Raw genomic sequence first — 26,281 nt, 5'->3', positions numbered from 1 at the left:
GCAATGTTTCTTTTCCAACAGTTATTTACAATTACTCCTTTCCAGTCCGATTGAACCGATCCTGCCTGAAGTGAGTAGCTAAGCACTTGCTCCTTTATGAAATGAGGTGCTATTTGCTTTATGTCTTGAGCAAGGCATAGGTCATTAGGTGTTTTTAAAGGACATTTATCTTGGAAGGCCACCTCTAGGTGATTGTGTGTGAATGGAAAAATATATTCCAGCTCTGTAGAACAGGTGATAGACAATAATGTGGAGCAAAACCTTCTGCTGCTTCAATATGTTCTTGTTCTATATGACAATAAGCTTTTTTTTCTTTTAGAGAAAAAAAGGAGGAAATATGCTCACAAAGCTTCAGAGGAGGTTACATAGGAATGTATGCAGTGGGGGATTATAGTGTTGTGGTGATCCCTAAAAAAGTTATCTGTCCTTTATATTATAAGCATAGTTGGAAGTTAGGTTGATAGAGATGTATGCATTTTCACTAACCTGAAAAAACATCTAGTTAAGACTTGGCTAGTTCAAGGGTGACCAGATTGACTCCAAAGGTCAATTAGCTGTCCTCCTGTGTGAGCTACAGGCATACAAAAATCCTCCCTGCAACTGCCCAGCTGACCAGCTGCAACTGGACTTGCCTGGGCCCTGTTACTGGCCTCTGCTGGAATGTGTCCTGGACCCTTGGCTGGGATCAGGGAAAACTTCTCCAAAAACAAAGTTGAAAATTCTGACGTTTGGAACCTCGTGACTGCAAGCGGGCACATTCACACCAAAACTCTGCTGTCTGTGATAACTGCCAATGCAAAACTCTGGTCTGACCTGCTCTTTGCTCTGACAGCAACCCCCTTGCAGCTTCCTCCAATGTGAACAGAACTCCTCACGCCAGACTTAAGAAGATAACTCTTCAGTGAGACTAAACTGGTCCCTGTGTCAAACCTGTACACCATTGTGGTGGGCCTGAACTTGTGACTTTACACATGTCTAATATGAGCAGAAGACTGCGAGTGATACTTTGTACCTTTGGGCACTATTTTCACAAAAAAATGCAAAATTGTATATTTCGGGTTCTACTGATTGAATTTCTGTCATTCTGGTATCATTGTATCTATTTACTCTATTTTTCAAAATTAGTTTGAGGTTTTTCTTGTGTTTTGTTTTCAGTTTAGTACTGCTTTTGTGCTGCGTACAGACTTTACACATTGCTTCTAAGTTAAGCCTGACTGCTTTGTGCCAAGCTACCAGAGGGTACAGCACAGGTTAAGTTGGTGAATTGTGTGGTTCACCCTGACAAGTGGTGAAGTGTGGCTCAGGGGTTAGAGGCGGCAGACCTGGAAGCTGAGATCGGTCCTGGACCAGGGTTCAATTCCCCACCTCGGCGGGTCTTGGGCTAAAAAATTCCACGGACTTGATAATTCTCGCTTTGGTGCCTACTCGACTCACGGGTTCACACTCTGCGACTCTGGGCAATAGCTTGCTTAATCTCCACTATGGCCCCTCGCGGCGGGATGCCTGGCTTTCACCTTGTGGATACCCTGCCTGGGGTTATCTCACAGGGGAATACCAGGACGGGTTCCCTAAGCAAGCGCCGTGAGACCCCTTTGCGGGGGTGATACGTGCGCTATATAAGTAACCACTTTTACGTTTACAAGGATTATGTTTTCTCCCTGAATGGGGCTTCCACTCCTTCCAACCAATAACTCATTTTCTTACAGGAGAGAAATTAGAATAATGATGGCGACATCGTCTCCTGGTCTTCAAGCTCTATCATAATGGCAGATTTTGAATTACATTTTCTCTAACTCACCCATTACAGGGCATTGCCAATGATAAGCCGAGTGATAGTCAGAAATACAATATATATAAATTGTGAAGGATGAGTACGTTTGCAAGTTGAAGTCGATGCATGACTGCTGATTTCACACCATGGTGCAAACAGTTTTTTTGATGAAGAGGGTTTTAGTGATGTCATTGGAATGAGAAAACTTTGTGGAGTGGCAGTTCTTGATAAATATTTATATCTCTCATGACTTGCCAGGCTGTGTACTTTAGATCACAGATAGAATGACATTTATAGAAGCATTCCAGAAGAGTATACTCTAGTCTCTGCATTAGGTGGCAGGTTATCAATGGAATTGCGATTGCATTTGGAATGATTTGGAGGACTGGGCTTAGAATTCCCATATTTCTGGGTGGGAGGAGCTGCATGGCAAGTGGCTCACAGCATATGGGTGTGGAAGGATGCATATTGGTGCAGATTAGCTTCCCTTGGGTGTGCCTTCCTAAATAAGAACCAGCTGCCCAGTACGCAGCAAATGATCACAAAAAAAAAAATGTTAGTCATTCATTACCCTTGTCCGTCTTCCCGTCCCATTCCTTACACAGGAGCATGTCATCTGCTCCACAGAAACCTATTACCTTGCTGATGTCAAACACTTCCTCCAATGTGGCACTGCCTATTAAGCATGCATAAAGGGGAAATACATTACCAGGACAGCCTGAGAATCCCAATGAAAGAAAGCACAAAACAATCACCATAAACAGAACCCAGGGAGGCAGGATAGGCTCAGAAATGGAACGGGAAGACCAAGACTTGGAGTAATGAAGAATACCAGTGAGTAACTGGGCATTACCTCCTCATCCGTCTTCCCGTCACATTCTTTAAACATGAGAACATTCCCAAGTTCATGGTGATTGAGTCACACAGAGACCAAGGATGATGCGTACAGGCAAATGTAATGCCAAAAAACTGTACAAATTTCAAATCATATACAGCAGATAAACCATGAGCGCTATCCCCAACTGAAGGCGGTAGTGAGAAACAAAAGTGTCGGAGAGGCCCATATAGCAGTTTTACAAATGTCACGCATTGACTCACCTTTAAACAATGCCCCGGATGAGGAAACCCCTAGAGTGGACTGCCCCTGGACAGAAGAGGGGAGAGGACAGCGAGCAGCCTCATAAGACAAGAGAACTGCACACTTCATCCACCTGTCTAAAATCACTGGCATGATCCAGGTAGATGTGAAGGGTCCGCTAAACATCATAGAATGGAGAACCTCCACCTTGGGAGAAGACGGGTTAGGAAAAAAAAAGGAAGTAAAATATCCTCCTGACAGTGGAAGTCAGACAAGACCTTGGGCAGAAAAAACTGTCTAGGACGCAAAACCACTTTGCCTGGGCAAAAATGCGAGAAAGAGAGATAAGCCATCAAAGCCCCACTCTCACCAACCTGGTGACCAGAACAAACTGCCAACATAAAAAGGATTCTTAGACACAGACAGACTGCTGATCCTGAAGGAGCGTAGTGAACCAAAGATGGGCCTGCCAAAACGCCATTAATACCCTCCAGTCGAGAACTGGAGAGCACCAGAATTGAATGATCTGCCATTGGTCTTGGACAACCACCACCGTAGGGATTCCTGAATCTACGGGGTCACAGGAAGGAGAGCCTCGTAAGCCTGAGTAGCAGGATCCTAGTGCCGCAGCAGGTGATGCATGAGGGGGATACAAATAAACATGGGCCCAGGGGAGTACTTGCAGTGTGAAGGCCATCTCCCCTTGACTCCACAGCCAGAGACGAGCAGACACCGGAGACTGGGACAACACCCAATAGAGATGTTGGAACAAAGTCAATCGTCTTTCGAGAAACGGGAACACCATCCCCAGATCCATCCAGATGAGGGCTCCCAGAAACCTCAGGGGCCGAAGGGAGGACTTCCTGTGGTTTATCAGGAACCGAAAAGAATCCAGAAGACGACAGACCTGATGCACATCCTCTGATGCCTGAGAGAAAGAGGGAGAAACAATTAGCCTATCTTCAAAGTAAAGATAGACATGAATATCTCAAGAAGGGACAATACCCATCAGGGAGGGCCAGAAGTTTCATAAAAACCCTTGGCGCTGAAGAGAGGCTGAAAGGAAACAACTGGAACTTGTAGTGCCTTGAGCACATCGCTGAATGCAGGAACATGCTGTTAGGCATCCATCAGGTCAAGGGTGGCGCACAAGCAGCTCTGATGCATCAGCTGAAGGATCAACTGCAAGGTCACCATCTTGAAAATGTGATGATGAGGAATGTGCTGATTCACCCCCTACTGATCCAACATGGGGCGGAAGCCTGTAGCCTTTTTTCTGAACCGGATAGAGGATGGAATAATATCCCGGTCCCTGTTCCAGGGGCATAAACTCAATGAATGCTGCCTTCTTCCTGGGATTCTGGGGAGAGGAGTCTTCTTAAACACTCGAGCCAGGAGAGATGAAAATTCAATCCGGTAACCAGAGGCCACTGTCTGAACCATCCAGGCATCAGAAAGACCTGGCCACTGGTGACAAAAGAAGCAAAGCCGACCACCAACTGGAAAGGGAGGATAGTCATTCCTTGGAGAAGGAGTGTAGGAGGCACCAACAGACTTGACACTTCAGTGGCCACCCGGCCCCGATCCTGCCAAGAAAGGGCTGGTGAGCACCCCTCGTCTGAGGAAAAGCAAAACCTCTCCATCGGTAGGGAGGATGTACAGGAGCCACCAGCTTCTGATTCTCGGCTGACTGCTTCACCATCTCGTCAAACTGTGGAGAAAATACCTTTAAATGTCCAAATGGCAATTTTAAAAGGACAGACTTCTGTGAGGCCTTCGCCTTCCATGCTCGCATCCAACTATGATGGCGGCAATCCGCAATGAAGGCCCCTGATGCCTCAGCAGCTGCACACAATTTATTGAAGGAGATATCAGTCAGGTAGCGGACCTGGAGCTCCATCAGAGTCAACAAAGAGGAAGCATCTCTACCCTCACTCATCTGCAGAGCCAGGGCCTGAAAATCCTTCACAAAAGACTGAACCACATCATTGGTATATGCCATCACCATGATGGAAAAATTGGAGGCGGCGTAAGACCTCTTCACTGCACCTTCCACCATCCTATCGATGGGGTTGGAAGGAAGAGCTTCATTCAAAAGCACCATGCCCTGGGAAGATGAACTAGCCATCAGGTTGTCCAATTTGTCTGCTTGAGGGAATTCCTAGAAAACCCCTTCCAAGGCATGACGTCTGCCCAAAAACAGAGGGAATGCAGTCTTATCATTGTCCCGCCATTCATGGGCAGGCACTTTGCAGATTGCTCCATACAAAGGCAAACATTCACGATCAGGGTGGTGGTACTGGGTATAAATATCATCCTCCAACTACTGCATGAAAGGAGTAGAAAATCCCAGAGTGCCTCTGACATGGGTAAAGAGATCAGAGAGATCAGCCCCCTGCACAAAGCGACCCCTCTGCCCTTCCTACTCATCTAGGTAATCCATGTCTGCCAGGGGAGCATGCCTTGGCACCTTAGCAGGAGGACCGGTAGCCTCTCTGGCCCTGAACACTGCCTCTACAGCCTCCTTAATCAAGAGGCGCAGCGCATCCATCGTAGGAACTCCTGCAGAACCACAAGGCAGCCAACTCTGAGCTCGCCATTAAGATGAATGAGGGTGCTTCCTGCATCCAAACCATTTCTAAGCAAACAAAGTCTTGCATTCCATGACATCCTGTGGGAGCTGCTGGCAAGCAGGAATCGTCTGTGAGCCCAAAAACAGCACAAGCGTGTGGGCACTCCACTAAAAAGGAACAAATAGCTTCAAGGGAGTGCACATCTCACCTGCGACAGCATCAACGGGGGCTGAAAAACAGGCATAAGGACATTCAATGCTGCAACGGACAAACACCCGCTAAGCAGGACGGCCAGGTCCCCTGAAAAAAAGGGATTGCTAGAGCAAGTCACACTGTAGCAAAACAAATGAAATACAATAAAAAATACAAACATTTACCTAACCTTGCTAGGCAACAGATCTGTACTGTAGAATGAAAAGAACACGCTGTCCTCTTGAAATTTGACCTCAACTAGGTAATAGGTTTCTGTGGAGCAGACGAGACGCTCATGTGTAAGGAATGGAACGGGTAAGACCAGGACTCGGAGTAATGAACTTTACCGGTGAGTAAACGAGCAAGATGGCCAACATAGAATAGTCCACTGAGTGTCCCAGCAAAAATGTCAGACCTGCAGTTAGAAGCAATATGGAATAAGATTATGTCTCATGACCTGAGGGTATATTTAGCTGTTAGTTTCCACACAATAGAAATAGATGACCGAAGATTGCAAAAAGAGTAGAGGCTTAGTGTCAGATGCATGGAGTATAATGATGCACTGTTTAGCTACAACATGAATTTAAAAAGCATTAACCAGATTTGAAAAGCAGATAATCAGACATATTTTGAATTCAGTAAGACTTCACTTCAACTGTCAAAAGTATATAAAACATATAACTCTGAACATGCTAGATGCTATGTCACAAAGCATGTTGAATGGCAGTAGAAATGGAAATAGAAATGGCTATGAAAGTTTAGTGATGACCAACATATCTGTGAGAAATAGCCAGCTATTTCCAATCAGTTTTCACTAAATCATCTAATTTTAAATTTGTTTTATTTTTGGTTACGCGGCAAAGCAAATTGGAAGTCTTATTACAAATCAGTACTTTGAAAACAAACATGAAGAATATTGTTATGAGGACAATGGTGCTAGCAGAACTTGTTTGGGCATATCTTTTCAAAGTTTCCCCCGTATCTGCCTCTTAAAGGCATACACCAGACTAGAATATCCCAGTAGAATTGGTAATCCGAAATAACCTAATTCCGATTTGGATGGCAATTGGTAATCTGCCACCGCTGCAACTTAATTGAACATGTCAGAAATCTTTATTTCATGCAGATACCCACAAAACACATATATTAAAAAACCACATGATTATTTAAAAACAGTACAAAATTAAAATAAATATTTCATAATCCCTTTAGGATTGTAGTTTACAGTACAACATTCATTTAATTTGTATTTGTTTGTCAATCTATTGTTTCCTCACCTACCACGAACAAATTAGGAATATGCTAAGACCAAAGACAATAAGGTCTGGCATGTCCAATTTAAAGATACTTAGGGGCATATTTATGAAAAAATGATGCAGCGCAGCACTGAAAGCCATCTTGCTACTCTGAGCTGTGTCATTAGGAAAGTGCAGGGATGCATCCCTGTGCTTTCCTCTGCAATGGTGCACAATTGGTTGCCTAGCATCAACGCAGACACCCTTGAACCATAGTGCAAGTGTGCCTGCCAGGGATGATAATTTTTGTGCAGGAAGGGCTACCTTCCAGCACAAACCATCGATTTCCTGGACTTGACATTCAAAGTGGAAAATAACCTCATCTATTGTGATCTATTTAGAAAGCCGATACTGAAATACAACTCTTGTCACCCACGTAATTTACGTGATAATTTACCGTTTGGTCAATACCTAAGATTGAGACATAATTGCACCAGGAGAACTGATTTCTTCAGGGAAACTGATACACTTACCACAAGACTCCGAGAACAAGGCTACCCGCAGGGTCTTCTTAAACGGGCCAGAAAGAGGGCATGGTACTATTCAAGAGACCAGCTGCTCATTCAGAAAGAAAAGAAAGATGGCATGGATAATCTCGTATGTGTTACGACATTCAACCCAAGGAGTAACAACATCAAGAAAATTATTCAAAAACACTGGAATCTGGTGGCATCAGAACTCCAGATGGATCAGGGCCCCTTGTTTGCTTTCAAACGGGGAAGCAACCTGAAAGACAATGTGGTACAAGCATACCTAGCGCCTCTGAAACAACCCACTCTGAGAGATCCTCTAGGTCTACCTCCGGTGTTGGGCCACTTTAAATGTGGCGGTTGCAAGGTCTGTCCACTGCGCATGTAAGGTCAGACATTATCCTATGAGAACAAGTCATATAAGCTTCTGTCTCTGACTAACTTTAATACATCTAATGTAATTTACATCATCATGTGTCCCTGCAATAAACCATACATTGGTCAGACCACGCAAAAAGCTAAACAGAGGATTTTACAATACATGAGCCGAATCCGATGTAAGACGCCAGGAGCGCCAATGGTGGAACATTTCACGACTCATAATTACTCTGCAGAAAGCTTAAGATGGAGAATACTAGAAAGAAATTACAGCCAACCCAAGGGGTGGATCAATGTAATTGGTTCTAAATAAAAAAGAATGTAAATGGATACATACATTAGATTCAGTATCACGTGGCCTTAACGAACACGAAGAGATTGCAAAGCAAATGGGCCTACTGTAATCCTTGACCTACCTGCATACCCTCTATAAAAAACCTTAGTACACTGTCTAACATATAGGTTTCTTTAGTAAAAGGTTGTATAATTCACCAGCTTCAGAACACACATACACAATCATTAATGCTGTAAACATAATTTTGATTGTGTCTGGGTTGCACCTAGGTTCGTCATCATAATTAACACCTTGAGCCAGCTTTGAATGTGCATGAATATGTATATAACTGCAAACTTTGCTTAACTTCCTAAATCCGGAGTTTTTTGTATGTGCAAACTTTATTAACAATGACATCAACTTTGAATGTGCATGAATATGTATATAATTGCAAACTTTGTTAACTTCTTAAATCCGGCGTTTGTATATGTGCAAACTTTAATAACAATGACATGAGACTAAGGGCCACATTAACCATCGATTTAAGGCTATCAACAATTGTGACATAATGTGTAGTATATTTCATTGTGATTACACACACATTCGTAATGTGTGGGAATAACTAATGTTGCGAATGTACAAGCTTCAGTGACAAGGGTATCGGGGTTTAATGTCGATATATCTACACTCGCGACAAGGTGTGAATTATAGTTCCTTTTGAAGACATACTTAAACACACTCCTTTCCTTGTCGGTATTCAAAAACTCACCATGCATTTGATAGCGCGTTTGGCAGCCCTTTAACATATTGACTTAACACATCAACAAAAATGACGTGTGGTTACCGGAGAAACCACGTTCCAACAGTGACGCTTTGGCGTGCACACGTCACGACGTTTAAACGCTGCCTCCGGGCTCCGGCGGTAAGCTGACTGTTTGCAGCTGTTCCATGAGCAGACGAGCCGGTCAAACATAGCGTGACCTCGCTTAAATAATTCACGGTAAGCTTGGACCCCTGAACTAAAACTCTTTAACGAAATAACCTGGCCTTCGCATCACTGATTTATAGTTAAATCGAAGGTTTTGAATATCGTAAGACTCGAAGTACCTTGCTGTCCTTAACATGGCGGACTGTCCAGGGATATCTTATGCATTGGGACACTGTTATTTTGAATTGTCCTTGACATCGGCGTATTTGCGTGCTTATACAACATGACGCCCACTAGTTATCGGCATAACACATGTGTATTAATCTAATACTATATGTACCACTGAATTTCTAGTGCCCATGTTTAAACCATTCTAGAAATTGATAAATTCTCCCTTCCTCTTTGCAGACTAAAGGACTTTGTGCCATTTGATTCCAAGTGACTTACATGCACTTGGAGGTTAGGGTGAGTACTTCGACTGCCCCTGTCATTAGGTGAATTATTTATCCTTTAAACCCCCTCTGATTACTCCTTTCGTTTGACTCATTTTGCAGACTGTCGTGCCCTGTATATCTGTCTTGAGAAAGACCCGCTGCGACCTTAAACATTGGCGCCCTAAGGGTCGAAACGTCGACATCTTTCCACAGGCCTCATAAATCTAGAGCTCTACTGAATTGAAAAAAAAATATAGAGTTCTGGAAAATTATATCAGCGGATGGCCTTTATGAAATAAGAATTTGTATATATTTGTATAGGTCTATTTTGGAATTTATCACCATTGTGTATATATTGTCTTTGTCATCTGCTCACTATTCACTATTGTCACTATTTTTGCACTATATTTGATATATTGACAGTCATTGAATAGAATGTATAGAAACGATTTTTGACTCAGAGAAATATATAAAGTTAATACAAAGTAATACACAGGTTTTCTTTTCAATTATTGTAAGGACCTGTCTTTATTCCTTTTTTCAGAGGGGGTGTTGTTTCTTGTTTGAAAATTGCATAAAAAGGCATTTTGGATAAATTACTGTTGTTTGAACAAGACAGAACCATTTTACTTAATCGTTGATTACCCGGGTTCTGAGGGACACAGGGTCAACCCCGTTGTTTTTATAAAAAAGTATTATAGACGTAGGCGCAGGGGCAAAGAAGTTGTCAGGAGGCGCACTGAGTGCTGTCAGTGCGCTCCCTGTTGGCAGCATTCTAGAGGGGGAAAAGGGGTTCTACATCCCTTTGCCGGCGGGTGCAGTCACTCACTGCACCCGCATGCAAGGGAATCTCTAATTCCCCTTAAAAGTGCAGGCCGGTTGCCGTCTGCACAATGAGACATTGAGCGTCTTTGAAGCAGAAACTCTGTATTTCACTTAAATGAGCTGCCCTTAGGGCAGCATGACTTCGCAGCTTCCCTAGGGACAGCGCATTCAACAAAATACAGAGCACTCTTCTTGTTAGCGCAGAGCGCACCTTTTCAAAGGTGCACTCGGCACTAACAAGGAGAGTGCACCATATTCTATAATACTGCCCCATATATGAACAAATTCCAAAAGATTGAACAGAATGCCTACCTACAATATTAATTAAAGAAAACAAGGGTACCCCATTAGTAGAACCTGGGGTGAACGTATTTGTAGGAATTACAATGGTTTTTTGTGGCCCCAAAGGGGTCCTGGGGAGGATACTTTAGATTATGAAATTAATTCATAAAATTAATTCAGGGAGAAGGTCTTGGCAAGGTACCATATAGGTAAATTTTTATTACAATATTATGCAAAAAATAACGATAATTACTTCCTTATACAGGTGCTCACATATGTGACAAAAAGTGCTCAAAGTGACTTTAGTGAAATGTATTAAAAAACAATTATATACACTTATATACAAAGATGTCACCACAAGGTTATTCCCACAAAAATATATACAATGAAAATAGGGAAGTTTTCCTTGAGTTTGTCGACGGCGTTTCGATCTAGAGTACTGACACTACCCCTCTAGACATGCGCGTTACAAGTACGGTATGCGCATGCGCGGAGTATCACTTAGCCGACGCAGGCGCTTAAATATACCCCGCGCTCAGTATGGTAGTGCTCGGAAGAACGCCGGAATACTGAGACAGCGGCCGACACCCCTCGGCACAGAACACTGCGGTGAATAAGTAAGTACAGGCACCGCAACAGATACGTCCCCTTTTCCCTTCCTTTAAATACGCACCTTGATGCAGGAGGGTTTAATCTAATCTACCCTTCCGTGTATTGTTATTTTTTTGACTAGCTCCCGCCCTGCCGCCGCCACACGACCAAACCAGACTACAGATCGTGCAATAGTTCCCTCCTTGATAAACAACGTCTGACTTAAGGAAATAACACGGCCACGGTAAAAAAGATTAAATTGATGGAATATTCTGTTTTTACCAAAAAACAATTAGGCATATAGGTTATTTAAATAGTTTCTACTTGTTTATAGATGACCTTCTGGAGACGGAGACTTCACATGTAAACAGTACTAGTCTCTCCAATCCCCGACGTCTATTGTACAGACACCGTGTAAGTCCCCATTCTGATAACTCTTGGGTAACACCACTTTATGAACTCCAAATTTGAATTTCTATAATAAAAACCATCTTTCTTTAAATTTTAGAAAGTGTGATTCATCATACCGGCAGAATTAATTTCTCCACCGCTTTTGAATTACTGTTGAGACACTTCCTGAAGTGAGTTCACTAGCATGCAAAAGCGCGTAAACTAGTTTACACTTGATTTTTCAAGTTGTATCAATGCAAATTGATTTTGTACAGCTTATAAACTCTTTTCTCTTTCTTTTAAAAAACGTGTAAATAACCTTGTTTTCCATTGTATTAATACTCTTTGGAAAACGATTTTGTGTAGCTCAGGGCCGCTTATCCTAGTTAAATAATGCCTTATATTGTTTAAGCCGCAGAGCTTTGGGAGTATTAATTAATCTGTTGTTCACTCTTGTGCAATACCATAGGACTAAAATTAATTTTATTAATAATTTCAGGGAAGCTCACGTCCTGATGATGATCTAAAATACTCTAGATCGAAACGCCGTCGACAAACTCAAGGAAAACTTCCCTATTTTCATTGTATATATTTTTGTGGGAATAACCTTGTGGTGACATCTTTGTATATACGTGTATATAATTGTTTTTTAATACATTTCACTAAAGTCACTTTGAGCACTTTTTGTCACATATGTGAGCACCTGTATAAGGAAGTAATTATCGTTATTTTTTGCATAATATTGTAATAAAAATGTACCTATATGGTACCTTGCCAAGACCTTCTCCCTGAATTAATTTTATGAATTAATTTCATAATCTAAAGTATCCTCCCCAGGACCCCTTTGGGGCCACAAAAAACCATTGTAATTCCTACAAATACCTACAATATTAGTCCAAATTTAAAATAGGCAAGGGCAATAAATTAGATATGCTATAATTGATGGTTAGTCATAATCAACATATCAGGAGAACAGAAATTGAGAAGGAAAAGGCTAAAGCATCCAGGATTCAAAATAGTTTACAGACTCTGGTGCAAGATAACACCTGAAGACAGGTAAAGTAGCAGTTGATAAAAAGGTGCAGCTAAATTGGTGCTTGTTGAGGAGCCTTAAGTTAAACGTTCAATGGACAACTTGTGAATAATCGCACATCAAACCTAAGGCCTCATTTCCAGTTGCGAAATAAAGCTGTCTAAGCTAAAATGAAGAGGGAAATGCACCTAATTTTGCAAAACTTGATTAGAATCTAGCCCAGAGAGGGTATTGAAAAGAAAAGATGGTACATAAAAGGGTGCTTCCTAACTGTCCAAAAGGGAAAGAGTGTGTGATGGGCTTAAGCAAAATAAAACGCTCACAAAAGAGCATGGATGATTTCAAGGGCATTTCCTGTAATATGGACATGTAATAGAGACAGAGCAAAAGGCATGTGGTTTATCAGATCATAAATAAGGTTGAGTAAATGCCTTTAGTCTAGATAACAACTACTTCATTGGTATGAGGCACATAATTCAAGGCTGGATAAATTGTTCAAATTATTCAAATTATTCAGTATTGCAAACATTCACAAAAGCGATTATTTCTATGCAGAATACAGCACTAAACATACGCAGGAAAGACCCGAAAAACACAGTCTATCGTGCTAAGTAAAAATTAAAGATGGTTCGGGGCCCATACTGCCAGAAGTGTGATGGAGCCCTCATTTTTACATTCGACAAGAATTCGACAAGAAATCTCTAAGCATGTACAAAAATATTTACACCATTACTTGCAATCTTCTGAACAATTTATAGAAGCTCATTCCAAAAAGAGTGATTATAATATGGTAATTAACACATATGGTTTGTTATCCTCACTAACCACGCCAGATCAATAACACTTGCACAATAAAGTATATATGTACCTTTATGGAAGAAAATAAAGTCAAGTAATCCGTCACTCTTTGATAATGGGCTGAGTGAAAAAGGGAGGAATTAAACAATTGTGGGTGATAATTAGAAGGAGGCTATGATAATCCACTCTAATTGAACAAAGTAAAATGTAATCTGTCGAGGTTATTCTACGATATTAAATCTAATAAAGCTCAGTGGTGGCATCAACAATATGACAATAATAACAAGAGTAACAAATTGGTGGCAGCACAATGTACGCCTTTACTAAAGCAGAAACGCTTTACAAGACAGTAAATTCAAATGACATTGTCAAGATCTTATTATTTTCAAAAACTGCACTAGAGCAAGAAAGTGCTGTACAAAAGTATTTACAAACTGTCCCATTCAAAACTCTAAACAGACAACAAAGAGCTGTTCAATGTGTCTGATAAATATAGAGCATGCCTTTTTAGGTGTCAGAATTAGGTTATGCATTTAGGACAGGGTACACCTATTAACTAAATAAACACAACTTCATTAGGTCATTGTACACTTCAATGAGAAATTTTGTTTAACGCCTGGTCGTTATACCATAGCTTGCAAGCAATTCCCCAGAGAAATACATGTAAAGTACAAGCAAAACCATACAACATTAACGTTAAGGACTCTACAGAATAACACTCCTCAGCCAATTGAGAAACACTAAGAAAAAAGTCATAGGCAAATTGACACAATGATTACAAATTGATTTGAAGAACTGGAGATATTGTTTTTTTTTATTTGCATCGGTGATCATCCGCTTAAAACGTTGGCAAATACATATATTAAGTGGACAAAAGCAGGGTGGGAGCGCACTGACTTGACATCCCAGCATCTATTTCACTCAAATGCATCTGGTCAGTGCATTGTAACACTTTCTTCCATTAAACAATCTTTTGTTTTCACCATGGTTGGACCAACCAATGCTGAGCATCTCCAGACTTATGCTCATGTTTCAGGATAAATGTCCTTCATCAGTAGAGAGTAACACATACAGATCCTTCAACAGTAGAGAGTAACACATACAAATAGAGGCGCTAAAAATGCTGTTCAACCCTCTTTTCAGGTCACAGTGCCATTCCTTGATTGCAGGTGCATCACTGAGAGTTTGTCAGCTCACGGGAGCCTTATAAAAAAAAAATAGTGCAGTAAACACAGCTTTGATATCCCAGCACCCAGTTCACATGTTTTAACTGGAACAAAGTCAGATTTCATAACCACTGGGAGTCATTCACCACAGGGATGCATTATTTTCCTTTCACTGATCCAAAGACCTGGTTTCAGATCTGGTAATTTTTTGGTTCTCATTTTACTTCAGCAGGACATGGCATGAGGCTATAGCCAAAGAATATTCCACGTTCCAGATATGCTTCTGGTGATTTTTGGAGCCTCCTCCAGACTCCCCAAAAATCAGAAAAACTATTAAATGTCATTTCTTCTTGATTATGACAAAGTTGCTGCTGGTCTCTTCTACAGCCTCATGGTCCCAACATAGGCTTCTAGGCAACAGGTTACCTTTTAGCCATGATACTTCTCTGGTACAGTGCAGTTTAATCGCAAAACACCATCTTTTTTACAGGATGGAACACTTCCCTGCATTCTGTGTCCTTGCAGCAGTAAACAGGAGAATAGGCATATGACCCTTAAAGAACAATTTCAATCCCTGGTTGTCAGTGGAGATCACAAGTTCTGCGCGCTTCATTCCCTAGCCACCAGGCACAGTTCCACGAGATTCTCTCAGGTGTTCCTAATTGTCCAGATATGGTATAAAGAGGTTGTGGCGAGGGGCCATGCTTATCCCATGCACTATGGATGGAGATTTTCAAAATCCCCACAAAAAAAGCCAACTGTCTTGGTTAGCACTTCCTCTTTCACATTTACTACAAACCTTCATCGAGTCTCTCTTAAGATGATACTAGCTAGGCTCCACTTTCAAATACTTTGTATTTCATCCAAGCCCTCTGCTGTGGAAACAATCTACTTCTATGTTCCTGGAATAGCTTTTGTTTTTTCAGTGCACAAAGACAAATGTCAGACAGACTTCTCTGGTTAAAAGAGTTGGTAATTGGGACCCAGTTTGGCATTTTATGTGAAGGAGGAGGCTATACTGAAGTCGTTTATAATGCTATTTTTTCTTGCACTTCCCAGGTGGCTCAGTCAAGCTAAGTGGTCAGCGCTTCTACTGTAGCACTCTTACTGGCTTTTGAAGTGGCCAAATTGTTTTGAGGCTGGCCAGCATTTACATCTAAGGCAGATGCTAATAATAGTCACCTAAGGAAAGTGATCAGGCTGAGTTAGTCTAGTTACAATACTTTCCAGACAACAAAAGTTAACGATTTTAAAGATATTTTTCTACTACACCTAACAGAAATCTACTTCCATCTTTTAATTGTATTTTTGACAAAAAATGAAAAATAACTGCAAAAATAAGCTTATTTTCACAATAAGGCCTGCTCTGGGAAATATGTAACTTGGCATACAGTGTGACAAATAGCTGTTGACAGTTTTTACCTCTGGGGCTCACATTTCTTTGATATTTATTATATCCCAATTTTATACATTTAGGGCCAGATGTACAAAGCTGGCATTTTGCAACTCGCAAATTGCGTCGCTTTGCGCCTCTCAATTTACAACTCGCAAAATGCAATGTACAACAGTGTCAGAGAACTGTTAGCGATTCCAATGGGGTCGTAAATTGCATGCCTCATCAATATTCATGAGGCAATTTGCAACCCCATTGGGAATGCCTAGCACTCCCAGGGATGGTGTCTTGCTGGGGTCAGCAGACCACCATGTCTGGGACTGCTTTTTCAATAAATCAGTTTTTTTTATGCAGCCCGTTTTCCTTAAAGGAAAATGGGATGCATTTAAATAATAAACATGAACATTTTCAGTTTCATTTTTAAAGGGCAGGCAGTGGTCCATGGGGCCACTGCCCGCTCTTAAAAAATATGATTTTCACACTCTCACAAAGAGAAAAGGGGTCCCTTGGGGACCCATTCCCGTTTGTGACTGGTTTACCACCTACTTGAAGTAGGCAGTAAACTGCGAGTGTTTTGCGGCCGCAAATTCGACCCCAAAACAATAGTACATCTCAGAGAGTCTCGCTATTAGGAAGGGACGCCCCATCGTTATAACGAGAGTCGCAAACGCTATTTTGCGAGTCAGTGATTCGTAAAATAGCATTTGTACATGCCATTACCCTTTTTTGCGGTCGCAAATGGACCGATCTTGCGTTTGCGAGCTCCAAAAAAGGTCGTACTTCTCGCCCTTAGCACCTAACATGTGGATATATACACAACTATCAGAGGTGACTTAGCTAACGTTTATAAGTAGGGTTCCTTCATGCCAAAATGCACCATTCTTTGCCATGTGTTACTGTTACAGTTTTAAATCTGAAGCCAAGCCAGGATTAGGCCTGGGTGAAATTTAAATTACACATTGTAATTTGCATAATTTTAGGAACTTTGTACTATGCTTGTTACACGAAATTATGTCATTATTCTATTTCATATACTTACCTGCCTTATGCAGTAAAAATGTACTGCAAACACATGGGAACAACAAAACATGTGTATCTGCTCCCTACAGTGCTTTTGCTTTAAAAATGACTCAAAGAAATATTTTCATACTTAAATGTAGGGCAAAATGATAGATTTGCATTTTGTGTGATTACGTGTAATTTTGGCGAAATCGTGTGGAATTATGCAAAAGCAAATGACAACAATTTCACACACCCATAGCTAGAATAAAATAGTGCTCTATCAAGCTATACATTTCAGCTATATGTGGGTGTGGTAGAAACACACAGTATCTCATATAGTAATGACCTTCCACAGCATTGGTACTTTTTTGTGCCAGCTCACCATGGCCTTACAGAAATTTTGAGTAAGCCAGCTGGATGTAAGCAATTTTACAGTGCACATTTAGACACTGAGCATGTGTGCTGTCATTAGAAAAGATAGTGCCTCTATAGCACCAAAGCCCAGAAAAAGATAAATTGTTTATGAACAACAAATAACTGCATTTCATTCCCATCAGTATTGGAAGACATTACTTAATGAAAAAGGGGATACAGTATAAGAACACATGATGAAGGGAGGTGGCAAAATATTCGTATTTTTTGGGTGGTTTCTACTGCATATCTCCTTAGCAAGTACTATGCTATGGAGATATGCAGTGAAAACACCCAACAAATACAAAAAACAAGAAAGAAGTCTTCAGTATGGCAAATAATGTGAGGCACAATGGAGTGACAATTCTCTCCAGGAGCTCAAACAGAGGGGTCAATCCTGATCTTGGTCGGAAGGGCTCCAAATTGGATTTGGCTTTGCCGAATCTGATCCAGAGCCCTTATTTCCAACTGACTCGTTCCCAGTTCTAAAGGACTAAGTATAATGCCTGGAAACTGTTAGGGATGACCGAATCAGTTCCAGAAGGCATTGGGACAGGACGAGCCTTTCCGGAGGTGATTGGTACAGCTCTATGGACTTGGTTTCCGAACGAGCGAGTACAATGACCAATTTGGACAGTCTTTCCGATACGGTTTCCCGGAACAAAACGGCTGCCTGAATCGGTCTTTGGGATCCCGTAGCAGGCCACCCTTCACACGGGGCCCTCTAAATTGGGCCCATGGGGGTACCAATGGATCCCTCATTTCCAACCATGCGCAATGTGGCAGGTACCATGGGGTGCCCGCCACAGGGTGCACAATTTTCACCAGCCACCTCTTTCTTCAATGGGAGCCTGTGTTCACGTTCGGAACACAGACTCCCATTAAAGTCATTGAGAGTCCTACCGAAACAGATCCGGATGCATACCGCTGCATCATACTTGTTTGGTCGGACTTCCCCGATCCGAGTTGTACGGAAAGTGTTCCAAAACCGAGTCGGTCGGTATGCTTTCCGAACTAGATCAGAATTGGGCCCACAGTGTGCAGAACCCTATTGCTAATAAAACCAACAGGAAATAATGAGGGCACCACTAAAAATTGTAACATTACCTACATTATGTATCAAGAATAGTAAGGCAGACGTTTCTATCGATTTGTGAATAGATAAAGGCAGATTTTAGTGAAGGCAGGAGTCAGTTCTGTAAAAAAAAGTTTGAAAAACAAACAGGGAATGGTTAAGAGATGTGAGAACCAAACAGGCATACCCCAACAAAGGACATATGTGTACAAACCTCCAAAGAGTAGTCTGTCCAATACTCACAGTTGCAACTCGAAGACGCTAAAGCACCTCAGTCTCTTATGCACTGTGAAATCCTAGAAACTACTTGTAGCAAAGCACATGAAAGCCTGACGTAGATGCTCACCAAAATCTTGGATAGAGAACCAATTCCCAGTGTTTGTGGTAAATACTACTCTTTTTTCCTCTGTACAATAATCTACTAGCGAGTAATTTACATCAGCTACAACATCCATGTAATTCCATTCACAATAAACCCCCTGGCACAGGATGCTAAGTAGTTTAGCTAGGAAAGACCTTCATGGTGACATTCAAGTTGATAGTTCCAACTTCAATAAATTGCTATTAACTGTGGTCATTCTAAGAAACACTATATTACACTGCGGTTCCACCATTGTTTTGCTACGGCGAGCAGTCATGGAGGCAGACCCTGGATGATACATGGACATTCTTATGAAATGAAAGATAGTGTTTGACTCAAAGGTCTATCTAACAAAAAAGATAGACAGGGCTTTTCATAGAAAATGCACACCTCCTTGATGTTGGAGAAAAGGTTTTGTTTCTCTCTAACATATTGAAATTCTAGCAGATACAATTTGTTCATTTTCGATTACTAAAGTTCAAAATGTGAATTGCTGCATGCCAAGTCCCATGCTGTTTGCTGGGATTTGTTGGATTGTTTCTATAACTATGACAAAGACAGAGGAGAGCTGAATGGTGTGACAAACATGGAATTAGTAATTAATAAGCTAAATTAAATACATTTAAATGACTAGTTTACGCAGTAATTGTTTTTACTCTGACTGTAGGCAGTCAAGGCAAAATTATTTATATAATGACACAGCCTTGTTTTCTCAAGGATTGCATCAATAATCCACCACACATTCATTGGCTAATAAACAGGAGTCCAGTGGCTTGCCATTTATATTTGTCAATCCTCAATTTTGTATAACATTTACTCTAAACACTTAACAAAGAATTGTCAAAGTAATGAGAAGAATGGAAACCAGGATTATTAAAGTGGTTATACAGAATTATGGACTACATCAGCTTTTGCCTGAATATTTAGGGAGAGTAAATGTTAGGAAGTATATTAAAGAAACATGCTGGAGGTACAAACGTCATCAAAATCAAGAATTTCCAACTAAGCCAAGTTTGAAAAGATAATGGATTACTTAAATTCAATCTCCACTGCTACATATATGTTTTCAGCGTGACAAAAAAGTAAATCTCAATACAACAGAATTATATCCACCCATAAAAAGATAGAAGGATTCAATCATATTAATAATTGGGCTAAAGATTTCCGGATGGAATCTGCAAAGAATATTGGGGGAAAAGTGGAGAATGTTTAACGAAGGAAATAAATTTAATGACTATGCATTACAATCAATTTAACACTGGCAAATGTCTAAACTTTATTACTGAACAACATTTAAGCATGGAATTGAGGTAACAAATTGGCTCACACAATTCCTTTGGTGATTAATATGAAGGCACAATCAGTAAATTTGAAATCATAAAGTGTGAACTTCTTTGATTGAATCCCTTCTGTCCTATTATTAGCTACTATCTACATTAGCACAAACATCTTGCCAAAAATAAGAGCCTCCAAGATAGTGCACACACAAGGCTCCCCACTGCTCATATTTTTCCAGTCTGCAGCCTGCACTTTGGCAAAGTAAATCACCTTTCTGTTATGTCACTGTTCTCAAAAGAACAACATGGGAGGTGAGAAAGCATAATCAGGTAGAGTGTTTTTTTAGATGATCTTGCTAGAATGTTTGTAGTTCCTCTTGCCTTGAGAGGTTTGCAACCACGCAATCCTATTTTGGGAAAAACAAACCCTGTTATCTGTGATGTATGGTGATAATAGAAGTCAGGAAACCCCCCTGCAAATGTATCAGATGTATCCAAATCTACGGTGCTTTTCTTCAAATGTCACACTTCATGATGAATAGAACACATGAACTACAAATAGACTATCAAAGTATAATAACCCATTGGTATATGATAAATGCACATAAATAAAATAACATACAGCATTTATCCATCACAAAATATATGTAAAGCCTTAGACAAAGCAGACATGAGTCATAAGGGAGGCAAAAATAAGGCAAGACGTACTACAGAGGTGATTCACTGATGCTAAGTTGTCTGTTAAGGAGAGCTTTCACTCTCCAAACCCCTATCACATGGTTTGGTAAGCCACTAAACTCAATCGCTGAAACTGTTATTGCTTTGATACACGTTGATTAATATTCTCTTACATTTTCTGGTATTTTTCATCCCAGACATATATGAAAAAATATACGAGTTAAAGGCAGAAAGAAGTACCTTTCTAGGAGGCCAATCGCGAATTTCTCCATTTTTCATTAGGTCTAGTAGAAGGGGTTCACATAAAATGAAAAACATTTTCCAGTCACAAAAAAATAAAATTTAAATAAAAGGTAAAGGTCCATATTCACATTTCACATCATTTATTAAGGTGGATTTTATACTCTCTGGAAAACTGAATGAGTAAACTGCTAGGTCTACACTTTTGAGGGGAAATCTTCTACAAACTTGTTGTACACATATGTGAAAATATTTTCTACTTTTCCTGTCCTGCTTTCCTTACTGGACTCATAGGGCCTGATTATGAGAACTCAAGTGTAAAATACAATATTTATCTCACCTGATAAAACCGACACAAGGAGTACAGAGTTTAACACCGATTTTAGGGCTAAATGCAAAAAACATTGCATGTCCCTCTATTTACCGTTTTTGCATTGGTCATTACCATACAAAAGATTGGACCTGCCAAAATTTAAGGGGTGCGTGGACTTTATCGGACTCGTATCATAACACATATAATAAACTTCGCACAACTTAAGATTGTTATCCCGTCACAGGCAGTTGTTAGTCCTGGGGTCACAATATATCGGGGCACTAGCAATCAGGCCCGTAATCTATGCAACATAGTCACCGTCTTCAGTGGTACACACATATCAGCGTTAAATTTGTTTTCAAGCTGTTATGATGAGTTTATCTGGTGATCATACTGATATATTGAACTACATCTTTTTCCTACCTTTGTACCAATGATGCAGAATATAGCAAGAGCTTCTTGACACAGTGAATGTTTGATGGAAACTCAATATAAACTTGATTCTTTTTTTTACTCTTTGCAAACCTCTTACATTTGGCAACAGTGGCAGGAGCTGTGAGTGCTGCCGGCTGCAATACATTCATGTGAAATACCTTATGCCCTTGCATGTAATTGTTTTTAAAAATTAAGCATTTAGTGAATTCATGTAGCAAGCATGCAAGATAGTGAGTCTGGAGAAGTATGTTCGCTTTACATTCAACCACTTGTTGGTAGACTTTGGGTTCTGTGCCTTATTAAATTAATACCTATAAGAACTTTAGACTAGATATATGGTACCATATATTGTTTGCAAATCCTGTTATTTGCAAAATCAAAGAGTTTGCAAACAAAATGTGTTTTATTCTATGTGCTAATCCCATCTTGCGAGTTAGAAATTCACTTACGAATTGAAAAATGGGTTTAGCAACCCATACCAAATTGGCATCCCTTCCTATTTGCTAGTCTGTATAGTATATGTCAATTGGTTGCAACCACAGGTGCGGATTAAAACCATGGACCAGTTACCAACACCTCAGAGGAGGTGGTGAATGACTCACAACGGGGAAAGAGTTCCATTGGGACAGGTTCTCCTAAGGGAATAATGTTAAGCAACCTCTGATGTCTTCCCAGATGGGCTGTATAGGAAGTGACAATCTTTTTCATGGTGTACTCTTAGATTTGTGCCATATCTATTTATGCTGCCTGTGGCACTCTGTGACTTTACCTCTGCTAACCAGTTAAAAAGTACCCGTTTTCCACCTTTTAACATGGTTAGATTTGCAAAACCTAAATTGCCATATTCAACCTACCTATACGTTCTGGATAGCCTCGCTAGATATTGAAAAGGCGTTCAATAAAATGTCCTGGGATTATCTGTCGGCGGTGTTAACCAGGTTTGGTATGAGCCCCAACTTCCTGTGGTGGATACGGTTGCTATACGATAAACTGAAGGCCAGGGTAAAGATGGGTCGAACTTTTTCCTCGCTCTTTACGACAGCGCGAGCTACACGCCAGGGTAACCCCTATCGCCAATACTTTTTGCCTTGGTAATGGAGCCATTGACATGTAGATTGCGTCAACTGGTAACGGAGTGAGGTCTGCATGCTGATGGTCAGTGGCACATAGTGTCGCTGTAGATGGACGTGTTAATTTACCTGTGCGGCTGGACTTAGGTACTGCAGTTGATAATGGACCTCTTAAATGAGCATGCATGGGTCTCCGGATTACGGTCAACTGGTCTAAATTGATGGTTTATTCAATGACGCTTATGTCACCAGTCCAGAAGCAAGCTGCACCGACCACACCACTGGAATGGGAGTTCAACACCGTCACAAACCTGGGGTCCAGGTCTACCATTCAGGGATGGACATCATTGACGGCAACCTGGGGCATACTATTCAGCCGCGGCCGGTAGTAGGAGTTTCTGCAGGGCGGTGACGTGGGGAGGGGCAGGGTGGGGGGAAGTAATGTATGGATTTCGGAGTTTAACAGGTAAGTAAACATATAAATAAATAAAACGAATTTTGTTGCGCGCACTGCATCACATTTGGTGATGCAGTGCACGCAACAAAATTCATTTTATTTATTTATATGTTTACTTACCTGTTAAACTCCGAAATCCATACATTACTATTGTGCACGCAACAAAATTCATTTTATTTATTTATATGTTTACTTACCTGTTAAACTCCGAAATCCATACATTACTTCCCCCCACCCTGCCCCACCCCTCCCCACGTCACCGCCCTGCAGAAACTCCTACTACCGACCGCGGTTGGTACTATTGCTAGAGCTCGGTTGACTCAACGGTTCTGGCTGGGCCTCCCCTAGTCTTCCATGGGACGTGTGGCCATCTCCAAGATGCTGGTCCTTCTGCGCTTTTCTTCTAAACACGCCTGCCACGGAGACTTTTTAGGGATCTGGAATCCTTTTTGGTCTCCCTAATATGGAGCAAGTTCAGGGCCAGGGGGGCTCTCCGTAAGTTATACCTGCCTCTGTTGGATGGAGCCTTTGTTATAAGCGCTACTATGCTGTAGTATAACTGCAATGGCCAATGAGGTGGGTGGCTAAAAGTAACCTCACTGAGCTGATCACGGCAGCCATGTCTTGGGACCAAACGGAACTACTGGAATGGTAGTCGAGCATCACCACATTGACGCAGAGACAACGCAACAACATCCAAACGGTGTCAGACAAGCAGAACTGGCTTCGATACGTGCCACAATATGGTCGGACAACTCCATATGCCCCTGGCCTGCCGTAAGAGGTACTCCCGGGCACCTTAGCTTGTCACGGATGCATGCAGCTTGGGCCTTACGGAAGAGTGGCTTAGATGCATGGGGTACATGTGCATGGACTCACAACTGCAAACATTTGAGGAGTTAGTGGATGCTTACGAGGTGCTGCAGGGCTCATTCCTGTTACGTGCACTGCTTACATGCCATGTCTTACAAACATGAGACAATGACCGCGCTAAGCCCCCCAAATCGCACCTCTTCCAAACGTTGCTAACGCATGGACGTGGTAGACATGCTGTAACAGCCATCTATACCTCTTTCAGGCTACACGATCCCCCTGCGCTGACAGCATTACAAGCGTACTGGGACGCTGAGTTGGCCACAACTATTACTGACAAACAATGGACACAATGCACCAGCCATCCGAAAATTCTCTCAGTTAATGACAGGTTGAAGTATACCTAATTTAATTATTTGCATCATATGTGCCTCACACCTCATCGGCTAGCACACATGTACCCAACAGCAGTAGACAGATGCCCCAGGTGCAGCGACCAGGGAGCCACAATTACACATATTGTTTGGACCTGTGTGGTTATTCAAGTGTACTGAGCCAAGGTAGCCACTATCCTCACAGAGACGGTTGCCACTCAGGTTGAGGCGCAGCCCATCCATTTCTTATTGGAAATCACGAGGCGCACCGCTTCTCGTAAGGGTCTCATTAAGTTCCTGGACCTAGCCTTGGCCCTCGCCAAACGTACACTAGCTATGACCTGGAAGGCACCTCTGGGCCCCAACATACACACATGGTTGCTTGACCTTCGCAGGACACTAGTGTCGAAACACAAGAATCAGCTGGTGATGGCTGCACAAGGGACAGTGCCCCCTCGGTGACTCCCACTCAATGGCAGGATTATTTGACACTAATCTAAACCAGGCTGGCCTCGATGTGCCCCCCTAACCCCGGGCATTAGCAAGGTGCTCCGGCACACTCCACTCGGTGAGACCCGCATTCCTATTTCTCTACATACATATAGGCCTTTTTGACTGCCAGACGTGCTGGGCCCCCGTCCCCCCTGCCTCCCCTCCCCCTTCTTTTCTGGCTTCCTTCTACCACCGCCCCCTCCCCTCTCACCGCCCTCTCCACTGACTCATCCACTCTGGATGGGCCACTGCACCCATTTAGCCACAACCGTGATGCCCACTGATATGCTCCACTGATATGCACGTGTTGGCTCCTGCCTACATATAGAGATCAACCATTAATTCTTCTTTTTATGTTAATTCACTTTGTTGCCCATATATGACTCAATGATAGACTTGATCTTTGTAATAATGATAGATTTTCCTCATGTTATTATGACTCATATTACTGTTTGTAAATGTACCATGCCATGCCATGGAATTGTAATATGGCACAGACGATAAAGTGAACTTTATTTATTACTAAACTGGATTCACTTGGCCTCCCTGCCTAAGCCACTTCACTTATTGCCGTTGTAATGTCATAGCTGGATAATGTTGTCATGCAGATGCTAATGATATCATTATGTCAAAATTAATAAAAAACATTAAAAAAACATCTTACCCATAAGTTTTTAGGATACGGTACCAGGGGTAGCCTTGGCTTGTAAGGTTAATGCCACTAGTGAACTGCAGTACCTATTGTGCCATTGTCTACAGTAGCAGTGAAAATATGGCTTCAGGACTACAATTATAACATAACTGGAGCAATATAAAAAATTTAAGGTGACCTGTTAAAATAAACTTTTTTGATAGGTCTAAAACGTTATTTTAAATATTAAAAAGTCCCCCCTATGTAGGCCTTATAGCCCACAAGGCAATGTGAATGATATTTGCAAGAAGGACATGTAGAAATGTAATGCTAAGCATGTCTATACAGTGACTAGCACTCAAAAGCATTTATTTTCACTGTAGCAAGACTGGCTGTTCCACAGAGAAACAGTGATGTCCACTATTAAATTTAATATCGCTATACTTGGCTAGTAAACGCTAGAAATGTTATTCTTAGACTCTTTAAGGCACAATTCGCTTGTGAAGTTGGAGTTTTGATAAATATTAAAGTAAAGGTACTTTTAGAAACCCAACCTTTCAAGCCCTGAATAAGGTGTGGAAGTGCAAATGGCTTCCAAAGCAAAGACAAATGCCTGGGTGTGGGAGGTGTTTTCTGTTCCCCTGGCAGGCTGACCATTTTGGCAGTGCCCAGTAACCTAATTTACTTCAAAGGGTCCTTGCCTATCACAGTCAGATGTCAGATGACGTCTGGTCTGGCCCCTTCTATAGTTCACCCAATTAGGCAGCCACTAGTCCAGTGG

At 41.5% G+C, this 26,281-nt stretch overlaps 1 protein-coding gene across 4 annotated transcripts in view; it reads left to right on the top strand.

Annotated features, from left to right (window-relative positions):
• NXPH2 (neurexophilin 2) overlaps positions 1-26,281 on the top strand; it is a 437,983-nt gene that overhangs the window by 385,397 nt on the left and 26,305 nt on the right. Inside the window, exons 1-3 of one of the 4 annotated variants that reach the window (XR_013608833.1) lie at positions 8,958-9,031; positions 9,368-9,424; positions 9,514-9,667. The exons of 1 other annotated variant lie outside the window; for it this stretch is intronic. Coding sequence is in view for 1 of the 3 variants with exons in the window: in XM_078682484.1 (XP_078538610.1) it covers positions 9,407-9,424 (18 nt within the window). In the remaining 2 variants the exon portion in view is untranslated. Of the gene's footprint in view, positions 1-8,940; positions 9,032-9,367; positions 9,425-9,513; positions 9,668-26,281 lie in introns of those variants that run through there. 2 more of the 4 variants (XM_078682484.1, XM_078682486.1) reach the window with 2 other exon arrangements.

The sequence above is a fragment of the Lissotriton helveticus genome, chromosome 3_1 (genome assembly GCF_964261635.1).
Source record: "Lissotriton helveticus chromosome 3_1, aLisHel1.1, whole genome shotgun sequence".
NCBI lineage: Eukaryota > Metazoa > Chordata > Amphibia > Caudata > Salamandridae > Lissotriton > Lissotriton helveticus.
The sequence above is the reverse complement of the archived record's forward strand: the minus strand, read 5'-3'. Positions and strand labels throughout refer to the sequence as shown.